The sequence below is a fragment of the Peromyscus eremicus genome, chromosome 8a (assembly GCF_949786415.1).
Source record: "Peromyscus eremicus chromosome 8a, PerEre_H2_v1, whole genome shotgun sequence".
Taxonomy (NCBI): domain Eukaryota; kingdom Metazoa; phylum Chordata; class Mammalia; order Rodentia; family Cricetidae; genus Peromyscus; species Peromyscus eremicus.
This window is the reverse complement of record NC_081423.1, coordinates 38,370,816-38,384,258: the sequence shown is the minus strand read 5'-3', so window position 1 is coordinate 38,384,258 and position 13,443 is coordinate 38,370,816. Positions and strand designations below refer to the sequence as shown.

Sequence of the window (13,443 nt, the reverse complement as noted above, 5' to 3'; positions counted from 1 at the left end):
CACACACACACACACACACACACACACACACACACACACACACTAAAAAAGAGATCTTTTTTAAAAAGGAGACTGGGGACTGGAGAGGGCTCAGTGGTTAAGAGCATTGGTCACTATTCCACAGGACCTGGGTTTGATTTCCAGCACCCACATGGTGTTTATAACTCCAGTTCTAGGAGATCTGATGCCCAGGCACCAGGCTCACATGTGGTAAAACATCCATACACATAAAATTAAATAAAATAAGAGGCTGAGCCGAAATCTCCCCATTTTTCTTGGATATGTAAATTGATGAAGAGGAGGAAAAGTAAAGAAAACATTAGAGACAGCAATAAAAACAGGCTGCTAATAAAATGTGCAGGTATAATTGAGAACAGTCAAATAAAGATGGAGAGTGATCCATCAATCAACTTTGCCACAAGGATTGAATAAACAGAGAAGAAAGAATGAAAGGAACCCACACAAGTACATCTGAGTTGGTACTACCCTGAGAGGCCTCTTCTGCCTCCCACAAGGACTTCAAAGTCTCCAGGGAAGCCAGGAAAAGCTATGCAGCTGGCGAAGATGAAGGGGCTGCCTCCTTTTATAGGACAATGAACCAGAACAGCTCACAGGAGATGAGAGAGCAGAACATGCTCTCAGAGATCAAACCCAGGCCGGCCCTGTGAGTGTCCTTCAGTACAAAGGAGGGGAGTCAGGCACAGACTGAGCCAGGGAAAACAAAGCATTAAAACCAAGAGAATCTAAGGAGAGGATGATGTCTGGAGCCAGGGATTGCCACTTCCTGCAGGATTGGGTAGGATAAGCCTGTGGGGAAGCAGGTCCTATGCTTCGGGACATTTTACAGAGACTTTTTCTGGAGGATCCACACTGGGAAGGCAAGTTATTTGAATGTTCCATATCCTGTCCTGCAGAAACCCTTTAGACTCAAGAAGCAGGCCCTCAGGGCTGACGAGACAAGCCACTATGCACAAGATGCAGTCTCCTCAACGCTTAAGCTCATCAGTCCTTGGAGGACACACAGCTGAGCGTGCCTCGGGAGCCGCTGAAGGTGAGAGCAAAATGCAGCCTGTGTGGTGGTTCCCTATCTTATCTGCCTCACAGGCTGTTTCCATGGGGGGGGGGGGTGCAGTCTTCCAAAGAGCAGAAGGAGAAGCCACGGTTCTCAGTGCTAAGAGTCCTCCAAAGGGCTGGGGAACCCATGACGGCCAGACCCAGCCTGCAAGAAAGCCTTAGTAGAGCTGCCCAAGGTTACATGAGAGGATCAAGGTCACCTCCTTAGTTCTAGAGAATTCTTTCTACATAGATGCCAAGAAAGCTGGCCTCCTCCTACCCACTGTCCTTGCAGGAAAACAATGGTGAGCCAAGTGTGGTGGGTCAGTAAGATCAGAGTTCTAGATCCTTTAATACCAGAAGTTGTCCTCAGACCTCTTCATAGATCCTGCCATCACGTATGCATATAATAGTAAATAAAACAAAAAACATTCAACTCCAGTTCAGTAGTTTACAGATATATATATATGTATACATATACATACGTATACAGATATATATTTATATGCATATGGATATGCCTGAGGGAGGAGAAAAAAATCATAATAGACCTTTATTTCAAAGGTGGAGGCTTGGATTTAATAATTTAAGGACAGTACCAGGGAAGTCTTAATAAAATAAGCAATGAGATGCTTGCCCAAAAACAATAAAACTAACATAAAAGCCTAATTTGGAAAACTGTGAATCTCCTGAAAATCCAAATCAGAAATCAGGGATCAGTTGGTTAGGGATTCCCCAGTTTAACTCACAGAAGCAATGAGGAAAAGCTAATTTTTAAAACTTGACCTTGCTTTCAACAAACAGAACATAAGGTAATATTCTGAGTTTAGTATTTAACTTGTACTCCATGGCTCAGGATAGGGGAAAGGGGAATTAAAAAAAAAAAAAAAAAAAAAAAAGAGGTAAACAGCCAGGTTAATTGACAGATGTTTAAAGATGAACATACAAAAATAAATAAATATCTAGGATCATCTCCCCAGCTTAAGATGGACAACTATTTAAAACAAGTACAAACTAGTAAGTCTTCATTAAAGACAACGTAAAGTGGCTAGCGATTGACTGATTGGCTGAGAAAGGCAAGGTCTTGTGTATTCCAGGCTAACCTTGAACTCTTGACCCTCCTGCCTAGACATCCTAGTGCCGGGATTTTGGTGTGTACCACCATATCCATTTATGTGGTGCTGGGGATGAACCCAGGGCTTCATGCATGCCAGGCAAGCCCTCCACCAACTGACCTACTACCCCAGGCCTCTGCAGCGCCTTTTAGATATTTACCTATTTTAGATAGAACAGTAACAGTGCCTTCTAGTAAAGTTTCCAGTCTTCACTATGGATGTGGATGAAGTGGCTATCCATTTATCCAACCATCAATTCATATCCATCCATCCATCTAGCCATCTTTTTATCCATCCACCATTTATCTATCCATCCACCCATCTATCCACCTATGCAGCCAGCCAGCCATCTATTCATTTATCCATCATCTATCTACCTAGGCTGTCTGTCTGTCTATCTATCATCTATTGAAACAGAGTTTCATATCTATCTATCTATCTATCTATCTATCTATCTATCTATCTATCTATCTATCATCTATTGAAACAGGGTTTCATATATCCCAGGCTGACCTCAAACTCCTGATTCATTCATTCATTCATTCGTTCATTCATTCTCTCTCTCTCTCTCTCTCTCTCTCTCTCTCTCTCTCTCTCTCTCTCTTTCTCTCTCACCTATTGAAACAGGGTCCCATACATCCCAGGATGACCTCAAACTCCTGATTCTCTATCTATCTATCTGTCTGTCTGTCTATCTATTTATCTATCTATCTATCATCTATTGAAACAGGGTCTCATATATCCCAGGATGACCTCAAACCCCTGATCCTCCTGCCTCTACCTCCCCAGTGATGGGCTTGTAGGTGTGCACACCACTCAGTTGGTTTTGTGCTGAGGATGGAACCCTAGGGCTTCAAGTATTCTCAGTAAGCATGCTACAAACTCAGCTCCACCCCCAGCCCGCTGAAGTGGCTTTTAGATTGTTACTCATTTCAGTTGGGACAGTAACAGTGTGTCTTTGTTCTCGATTGTACTTTAGACCTCATCTGTAAACTACTGTCCTCACTTCTCAGTTCTTTGGGGTCACTGAGAACCAATTCTTCACGCCCTGGTTTATGCCTTGACTCCAGCAGTATGGCTGTGTGCCAGGCTCTCAGTGGGGACAATTCAGATGTCCTCCAGGCTTTAAGTCAGTGATTCTCAACCTTCCTAATGCTGTGACCCTTTAATAGGGGTTGTGGTGACCCCAACCATAAAATTATTTTGCTGCGACTTCCTAACTGTATGAATCATAATGTAAATATCTGATATGCAGGATATCTGATATGTAACTGTGGCCCACAGGTTGAGAACCGCTGCTTTAAATAAATGCAGAAATAACCTCCTCTACTCACATGTTATGCAGACCAACGCAGTGCGCACACCAAAGTCCACCATTGTCTGGTAATGCTCAGGTACTCGGGACGTGACGACTGGGATGATGATCTCAGCAGCGACATAGAACTGAAGAGCGTATGTGAAGAAGATGCCTATGGAGTACAGCAGCTTCACGGACTGGTACAACCTGCAGAGAGTGGGTGCGCTCAGGAGCCTGATGGTGCACTCTGACAGCCCTGGACAGAGGCCAAAGCCGCCCCTGCACCCTGGAGACAACGGCAAAGGTCACCAACCCACATGGCTTCAGATTCAAGTTTTAGGCCTGGCTCGTGCTCGCTCTCTCGCTCTCTCTCTCTCTCTCTCTCTCTCTCTCTCTCTCTCTCTCTCTCTCTCTCTCACACACACACACACACACACACACACACACACACACACAAAATGCAAACTGATTTTTAAAAATCCAATCCCCCATAGCTTTTATGTAAGGAAGGGCCACTCTGTCTTTAACAGAACTCCACCTTCATCAAGGCCTGTGCATATGGCAGCGAGAGCCACTGGCCACTCTTGGGATTGATTTAAATGTCTTATGTGTGTAATGAGAACAGGTCATTTCTATAATTGAACTGAACACCAAGATGAGGTTCTTAAGCTGTGAGAGCACCCTGGAAAAGACTGGTATGGGTAAAAAGTCTCACTTGCTAAGTATGGACAATAAAAACTCTTTGAGGGGGAAAAATAACTCAGCTGGTGGTGCTCTGAGTTAAGATCCTGAGCCCTCCAGAGAGCTGCTAAAGCTGGAGTCAGGAGCGCCCCCTGCAGGGACATCCAGGCGAATGCACCTGTACGGCAGCACAGGGGTGAGCTGAGGGCACCTGAGTTGGGCACGTAAGGGAAGACTGCTGCTCACTGGGGTCGGATGGTAGGGGCTAGCTGTGTCAGGAGTTCCTGACCTAGTCACCCTTTGGGAACAGGGACACAGCCCCACCCAGCATTCAAAGGCACATTCAGTAATTTAAAAGCAGCCCAGAGGGAAAGACTGAAATCACTCTGAACAGCAGCCCCCTCAGATGCCCGCTGACGAGGGATCCCGTGCTACACACTGACCCTACGAAGCCAGCATTTTTCTCTATCTGTCCTCACCCAGAGTCTCACCACTCAGAGTGCCATGAAACAGGCTGCAGGGAAAGGCTGCTCTAGGTCCCTGGGTGTTTCTCAGGTGAGCAAAACAACTGCTCTCTACAATGAGGTTTTCAGCTTCCAAACAGAGGCTGCTTCGCACATGCTCTTGGACAGCCAGGCACTTCTGCAGGTCTCAGTTTTTCCCTATAGCATGTCCACCGAGGAAAGACGTTTGAGGAAGGACTCCCAAGAGCCAGCAGTCCACAGGGAGATGTTCCCACCTGCACGGCACATCTGTGACTACCCAGACAGGCCTGCCTTCCTCCACAGGTGTCTGGAATGACTTTAGGCACAGAGCAGATACTTAGTCCTTCTGGGCTCAATATTTCCCAGGAGAAATGCCTTAACAGACGGGAGATTCACGCATGAATTCAGTACAAGCTGCTTCAGGAATCATAAGCTCAGGGTATCCAAATGACAAGGAAAAGCAACATTCTTACCTACCACCTTCTGGAAGTTTCCAATCCCCCCATCCCCTCCACGTACCAGCAGTTGGGCAGGTTGAGTGTGATGCTGCCCTTAATACTATCTTCAAATTGCAGGTACCCCAGGGTCCCCAGGCTGATATAGAGGGCAGTGATGATGGTCATCCCCAAATACAGGATGAATGGAAACTTCTGGGAGTCCTTCATTTTGTTCTCAAGGGGCAGAACCTATAAAAAAAGTGATAAGGGGAAAGAAAGCATGTGAGAAAGAAAAGTGGACACACCACGGAAATGGCATTATCAGTGGCCTGGGAGACTTGCTGCACATGCCTGAGAACCTGAGTTCAGATGCCCAGAACCCACAAAAACGCCAGGTGTGGTGGCATGAATCTGTAACCCCGGCACCTGGCAGAGGTGGGGTGGGGTAGGAGGACAGGCTGATCAATGGAGCTCGATGACCAGACAAGAGTCTAGTCAAAGCAGGAACTTCTGGGTTCAGTGAGAGACATCATGTCCAAAAACGGACAGTGCCAGGGGGAGACACGTGATGTTGACTTCTGGCCTCCAAACACAAAAGCATACACACACACACACACACACACACACACACACACACACACACACACGTGAGCACATGTCCATGAACACACACACACACACACAGACAGAGCATCTTGAAAGAAAATAGAATCTTTATTGCCAGACCCCCAAGTATGCTTTCCTTCAGTGCACAGTGAAGTCAGTTATTCTATCAGCAACTATACTCTCAGGCATACAACAGGCTTCAGAACCCACTGTCTAACCAGGAGTGAGGAGAGGTAAGACGTCAGAGGCTGGGGGCACCCTTCACCTCATAGCAGTATGGCCCCCAGCAAGACTCTGATGCTTGTCCTGAGATTGCAGCCTCCAGCCAATTTTTCTAAGCATGAGCTTCCCTTCTTCAGTTTTTTTGTGCGGGGGAGGGAAAGGGTCTCCTGTACCTAGGCTGGCCTCGAACTAGCTATGTAGCCAGTGATGACTTAAACACCCACCTCCCAGGTGCTGTGACAACGGGCACGTGCCACCACATCCAGCTCAAGAGATAATCCCCAATGGGGTTTCCTAAGCATTAAAGCAGACAGTGGGAATGCTGAGGGACCAGGGAGCACTCAGGCCCAATCCACAGTGCCCCTCTTACCATGCCAATGCCTTCAAAAGCAAAAATTGCCGTGCCAAAGAACAGAGGGTAGGTCTTCCATGGAGCCACCAAGGGGAGGTGTTTGGGGTCCGGGATCCCCTGGAAAAGATGAGCAAAGCCAAGGGCTATTCAGAGATTGGGACTTTGAATCACAAGTCAGGGCATACCTTCTCCTAAATCCAAGATTTCATAAAAGGAAGAAGCTGATGAGCAAGCTGGAACAGTCAACCTTTCTCTCTCTTCAGGTTGCTGTGGATAAACATCTGCCCAGTATACCAGATGCTCACGTGCTGACGCCTGCATAAAGCCTCACTCTTTCACTCCGTGAGCCCAGCCCTAGACATTTGATATAAGAGAAGAAACTCAAGAGATAAGAGAAACTGAGCAAAGCTACTTAGCAAAGAAACGGAAAGCCATGTTAAATACTCCAAAAGAAGAGATCGATTAACCACACGCTGAACATATCACAGAATATTACATACTATATAAAAGTAAAAGTTAAAGGCAAACACGGGAGTGCATGCCTGTAAACCCAGCACTTTAGGAGGCTGAGGCAGGAGGATCAGGAGTCTGAAGTCAGCTGGGACTCGGTATGTGAGATAGTAAAGAAGAAGAACATGAAAAACTGACTATTGGATAATATTGAGGAAATATTTAGTACATTATAGCCAGGCGTTGTGACTTACATCCGTAATCCCAGTCCTCAGGAGGCTGAAGCAGGAGGATTAGGAGTTCAAGATCAACCTATGATATATAGTGAGCTGGAGGTCAGCCTGGGCTACCTGGTCTAAAAAACAAACTAACTAACTCCCACCACAAAGTTATATAATAATCATGCTGCAACTATGCAAACATCAGCAGGGATAAAGCTGGAAGACGTGATCTCTAGATGAGTCTCTTCCTCCTCCACCTTCCTTTTTTTTTTCATCAGTTAGACTGAGCACTTTAAAAATATCAAGAAGCACACGGGAAGAATGCTGAGGAATGCTGAGGATAGGAAGCAAAACAATTTCTTTTTTAAACATAAAAGTCAAAGCTGAGGATAAGGGTGGCTCGGTCGTTACAAGAGGACACACTGCTCTTGCAGAAGACCCAAGTTCAATTCCCAGCACCTACACTGAGTGCCTTACTACTATTATGTGACTCCAGGAGGCTCTGACACCCTCTTGAGACCTCTATGGGACCTGTACTCATGTACATATACCCACACACACACACACACACACACACACACACACACACACACACACACATATATATATATATATATATATATATATATATATAATTTTAATTTTTAAAATTTGACTCTAAAAAAAAGAACATTTTGGTATTCGGGATATAGACAAATAGGTATCTCTGCTCTAAAATGAAACCTGAGCACAAGCTCACTAGTAATTACTCCTGAGTCACAGATGAAAAGATACTGGAAACAGGTGCTGCCCACAGGTAAGTGACTGACAGCTGCCAGGTTTACCTATCAATCAGATGGAGCTGTGAGGAGGAAGTTTCACAGTTCACAGCTATGGGTGCTGGGTGACTGAGACAGGCGGATAGGACAGCCATCATTCCATCAATTGAGTGATTAATGTTGACGATACTGATCTACAACTCAGTGAAGTAGAAAAAGTTCCCTATCCAAAGGAGCTTGTAAATTATAAACACAAGCTCAATTCTACAACAAGATCAATAAAATAAAAGCTCAAGAGAAGTGTCATAAAATACATAGATTGAAAGACCTAGGTGGGATGATCTCTTTGGTCTGTCATGGGAGGCCCATCTGGAGTCAACATTTGTCCCCATCTCCCCAGGAAGTTGTGCAACATCTAATCTAAATATGCCACATGTAAGTAGTGCGTGATCACTCGATTTGATTTCCCATACTCCACAGGATGGGGGAGGGCCTGGGACTGTACCTGGATGATGAACTGGTAGATTGTGACAAGGCTGACCAGCATACTGATGTTGGCCAGCAGGGAGAAGATGGACAGGACGCGTAGATTCCTGATGAAGGTCAGCAGCACCAGGAAGGGCAGGAAGACGAGCATGTAGAGTCGAGAGTCCATGGTGGGCGTCAGGACCACAGTCTCATTGTTGTGGCAGTTGGTGGTGGTCCCGTTGGCCGCCTCTATCACCTGGAATGAGAAGGAAGGAGGAAAGCCGTAGGTGACGAGAGCCAGCGGGTGTCCAGCTGGAGAGAGTCCTGACGGAGGGTCAGGTGTGTGAACTCGACATTTTACATAGGCACCGATCGATGGCTGAGCAACCTTCCTGGGAGTCTTCACTGTTGCAAACCATCTGAGCTGGGTCTGATCATGTTTCACAAAAGACAGAAGGATGTGGGAGACAGATGAGTGGAAATTTAACAGTAAGTTCTTCCCATTCTAATCCTAAGCTTTCCTGCTGGTGTTCGGGAAGCAGAGAAGCCTGCAGGCCCTGAGTAGCTGTCATGCCTGAAATGAAGGGGACACTCTAACACTTGAGTCCCCCCTTCTGGCTGTCTGGAACCCTAGGCAGTTGGAATTCCCCCAGTAATCTAATGCTGAGAAAAGGAAGAGCCCTGGTGCCAGCCAGATGGGGAACCAGTCTCCTGGGAAAGGGGCAGGGATTCCACACACTGCCAACAAGACAACCTGTCCAACCACCTTGCAGGAGAGACTGGAGCAGAAACAATGACGGGCCAGTGACAACAGGACCACACCTTGACCAGGGCTACTTCATTATATCTTTCTCTTTCCTTCTATTTAAACCTTGATCTCCTGTTGGGACCCTTGGTGGGGACCCATGGATCCTTCCTATCAGTGAGGCCATACTGAGTAAGTTTTTTTCTGCTCTTCATTATCAACTCTGCTCTTTTAATTGACTTATTCAGAACAGGAGGCTGAACCTAGCTTATTAGAGAGCTAGGGCACAGGCTCTGACCCTAACTCCATTAACACAGCCTTTAGGGCCAAGGGTTTCAGACATCCCGTGTCTGTGAGATACAACCCTGGCTTCTGTCAAGGACTGAAGGATCCTGACACCTAAGCCTGCCCAGCAAGCCTCTACAAAGCTATGCATGTCTACAAATAAAGGTTCCATTACTAAAGGCTTCCACAGGAGTAACACTAGAGGGCGCCACCTACTGAGGCTTCCCCCGCCTGCTGCCAAGGATTACAAAAGCTACCCAAGCCCAGGTCTTGAAGAGCTTCTCCTCCTTATGTAGGGGTGACTTCAGCCAGGTAGAGTCCAAGGACCTGGAGCCAGCTGATGACCACACAGACAAGGCAGGGCAAAGTCTCTTTACCTCACGGGTTTTCAGATGAGAAGCTAACACCAAAGGCTCAAAGCCAAACCATTTGGGCTTGGAAGGTGCCTTGAACTAAAGTTCTACTCGATTCTTGCCCTTCCCTGTTTTTCAGAAGAACTCTACCTGTTTAAAATTGTCAGCCAGAAACACAAAGTAGACGCAGCAGAATCCCAGCTGAGTGACAATGAGGAAAAAATCCACGATGTGCCTGCAGAGGGGACGAGAGGAACACACAGACCATCAGATCCCAAGGCTTCCCAGGAGATGAACCTCTGAGCAGCAGGTGGTAAGACAAGCTGGAGTGGCAGGACAAAGCATGCCAGTGTCACCAGAACCGTTTGGGAAGGAGGGTGTGGAGGGGCCATCTATACTCTGCAAGTCCTTTCCCTGGCTCTTGTCTTTCTGCATGAGCTCAGGGCATCACCAGAGCACAGCCTGGCGCCTGGCCTTCTCCTGCCCATCCACCACACTCAACTCTTCCTTCCTAAAGCTACAGAGAGCCCTTGGCATGAAAGACCAGGAAGCAGGCCCTTCTCAGCCTCTTCCTACAACCGGGACCCAAGAACTGACCTAGCTGCAGGTGAATGAGCAGAAACAGGTGTGCCGAAGCAGACGGCTGCTAGAGCAGCGTGGCCACAGCTGGGGACGATCTGAAGCCCCAGCGAGAGGAACAGGGTTACAGACCCTTCTCAAATGGAACATGGCACGGCACTTAGAAAGAACGAGTTAGATCTGAAACCATTTCTGGAGGAAACTATCCAAGGCATCAAAGGACAAAAAGCAAGTTTCCAAACAGCACACATGGGAAGAGCCACTTGCCAAAAAAGGATAAACGCAAGAGCACATGCATGTTTCTATGTATACAGCAAGTTCCAGAAGAACCAGAAAGGTACCCATGCCACCAGACTGAGGCCAGTATTTAATTCTATTTTTCAAACTGTGCCCTCTTGCCAAATGCAAACAGTGTTCTTCCTATGAGAACAGGGAAGGGTGTGTGGGAGAATGGAGGAAAAGGAGGGAGGGAGGGACAGACAGACAAACTATGGTGGACACTTGGTGACCTGGCTGCTCCTCAACAGATGATTCTGCCAGAGAAGAAAGGAAGGAAGGGGCGGGGGGGAGGCACACTCCATATTATAGGGTAGAGCTATACATGATGGCAAGCACCCTCCTCACTGAAACGAAAATAAGGATTCAGGCCCTTGACAGTGTGAATTCTCTCCGTCTACACAGGAACAGAAAGTGAGTTGTTTCTCTCCAGTCACCTGGAAAGTCAGGAGAAATTCCCCAGAGCTCCCCACCTGCTCTGGACGCTGCCCTTGCCTACCCCATGCCCTTCACCCCACACGGTCAGACTCCACCCTCCGGCCTCTCGTCCACACACTCCACTGCTGACTCCATTGTTCCTGGCTTCTCTTCCCTTCCCATGCACCTTTCACCCTACGAAGCCCCTGCATGGTGGGGACAACATCATTTCTGTCAGGGAAGCTCCTTTTCTAAGCTGGAATAATTTTTGTGCCACTTATGAGAGACGGCATAAGATACATTTGTGGAACGATCAGAGCGCTCACAGCCTTCGGGGGCCTCAGAGTGCACACAGCTCAGGCTCTCGGGGCTGGGAAGCCTTCAGAGGTCCTTCAGGTCAGGCGCCAGATATTAAAGATGAGGAAATTGAGGCCCAAAGAAGGCTGGGCTCATGGTCTACCATTGGTCGAGCTAACCCCAACACCACCCTCCACTCCTGGCACTGTCCCCACATCACACCCTCCTGTTTCCAGTCCCCATGCTGGGAGCTGTGGTCAAGAGGAAGGGGGAAGTCAGTCACCTTCCCCAGTGGGAGTGGCTCCGGACCCAGGCGCTGGGGCTGCACTCCAGTCCATACATCACTGTGTCCCCATAGTCCAAAAAGGGTTTGTTCAGTCTGGAAAAGCAGAATGCATGGGTTAGACAACGACGGTAAAAGAAAAGACAGAGACACTGGGACACGGGCCAGTTCTCCACCTGTCACCCTAGGGGACCGCTGAGTCCTGCAAGGACCACACGTGGGGTGCACGTACATATGCGTACGCACATGCATACATGTTCATGTGTGTACAGGTGCACACACGGAGGACAACTGTGGATGCTGGTGTCTTCCCCAATCGCTCTCTACCTCTTCCTGAACCTGGGGCTTGCCCACTATTAGAATAATGGCTGTCCAGGGAGCTTCCTGTCTCTGCCTCGCCGGGGCAGCCACTGCAGGAGCTCACCCCTGCACCCAGTTTCTTCTTCTACTTTTTAACATGGTCACTGGGTTTCTGAACTCAGATGCCCATGCCTACACACTAAGCATTTTACCAAATGAGCCCTCTTCCAAGCCCTGGGTCACAGGTATTAAGTAAATGGATGGAATCCTCATCATAATCCACAAGCACCTGGTAGAGACATTTCATTGCAGTAAACTAACAAGTGCAAAAATAAGAATGTGGTCTCTGCCTGCTGGACATATGTAAATTTAACAGATGAGCCCAAAAAAGGTTTAAAAAAAAAAAAAGCAACACCACGGTGACAGCAGCCATCCCCAGCTAGATGACAAACCCACTTTCAGACTGACGAAGGACCACGCTGGCAATCTCCGCCCCTCAGGAAGTGGCTGGGGGGGGGGGGCTCTCACCTGCGGCATAAGTGATGAGCACACTTCACCAGGATACTCATGCAGTGCACGGCCACGATGCCAATCACCAGCAGACTGAGAGGACCCAACTGGGGACCGAGGTCGCAGACAAAAGAAAGAGAAGCAGCAGAATTAGGAGAGAGCCCAAAAGAGACTGGATGTGCAGATGGTAAAATGCTATTAGGGCACTTCTAGGGACAGAGCTCCGGACAGCAGGAGAGAGACATGATCCAGGAGACTGGATCTGTGTGTGTCCTCAGCCCTGTTGATCTGTGGACAATGGATCCACAGGGCTGAAGTTCCTGGCAGGCTCTGGGATGTAGCAGGGGTAGTTATCCTGAGGGTGATCAGCAAGGTCAGCACTTGGACGGCCAACACCTCCGAAACCATGATGGCGCTGGGCAAGCAGCTTACGTGTGGTGAGTCAAAGGGAGGGAGGGGCTGCCAGCTAAAGTCACTGGCCCAGGCTCAGAGCCTAGGAAGTGCCTGGCACACAGAGAGCCCTAATGCACAGCTTTCAATGCATGAACGTCTAAAACCTTTACCAAGAGGCCTGCATTCTTCACTGCCAGCGGCAGCCCCAGGAGTCCGGTGCCAATGTTGCCTTTTAGCAGGTGGACCAAGGTCTGGAACCATCTGAGGTAGGAAGGCAAGGAGGAAGCATTAGTTACAATTAGGGCCGATGCTTATCCGCACATTATCTTATCTGATTTCCCAAACAATCTTGTGATGTCTTATTTCATAGATGAGGAGCCAACTTGTTCAAGGGGCATGCCTCCCAGGAACAGCCCTTCCTAAGCCCTCCTCTCTTAGAAGCCAGTTCAGAGGGATAATGGAGGCTCTCTCTAGGCATTCCATCTTTTCTGGCTGCATTCAGGGCTGGATTTGACCACTGAGTGAACCACCCTGACGACTCCCAAAACCCCACAGAGGATGACAAGATGTAACTATGAAGGGTAGACCTCAGTGTGGGAAAACAGGGGTAATCAAAAAAAATAAAGTCCAAGCTGGCTGTGGTACTGACATTTAATCCCAGCACCTAGGAGGCAGAGACAGGTGGAGCTTCAAGAGTTCAAGGCCAGCCTGATCCTCACAGCCAGTTCCATCCCAGCCAGGACTATATACTGAGTCTCTGTCTTAAAAATTAAAAACAAGCTGGGCGGTGGTGGCGCACGCCTTTAATCCCAGCACTCGGGAGGCAGAGCCAGGCGGATCTCTGTGAGTTCGAAGCCAGC

General features: G+C 48.0%; 1 protein-coding gene across 4 annotated transcripts in view; it reads right to left on the bottom strand.

Moving 5' to 3' along the window:
• Positions 1 to 13,443, bottom strand: part of LOC131916939 (proton-coupled amino acid transporter 1) — a 41,289-nt gene that overhangs the window by 5,357 nt on the left and 22,489 nt on the right. For 3 of the 4 annotated variants that reach the window (XM_059270588.1, XM_059270587.1, XM_059270589.1), the window contains 8 exons: positions 12,754 to 12,844; positions 12,209 to 12,297; positions 11,381 to 11,476; positions 9,679 to 9,763; positions 8,183 to 8,401; positions 6,267 to 6,365; positions 5,151 to 5,317; positions 3,503 to 3,672 (listed from right to left, as the gene is read on the bottom strand). In XM_059270588.1, coding sequence (XP_059126571.1) covers positions 3,503 to 3,672; positions 5,151 to 5,317; positions 6,267 to 6,365; positions 8,183 to 8,401; positions 9,679 to 9,763; positions 11,381 to 11,476; positions 12,209 to 12,297; positions 12,754 to 12,844 — 1,016 coding nt within the window. The remainder of the gene's footprint in view (positions 1 to 3,502; positions 3,673 to 5,150; positions 5,318 to 6,266; positions 6,366 to 8,182; positions 8,402 to 9,678; positions 9,764 to 11,380; positions 11,477 to 12,208; positions 12,298 to 12,753; positions 12,845 to 13,443) is intronic. The other variant, XM_059270590.1, reaches the window with a different exon arrangement.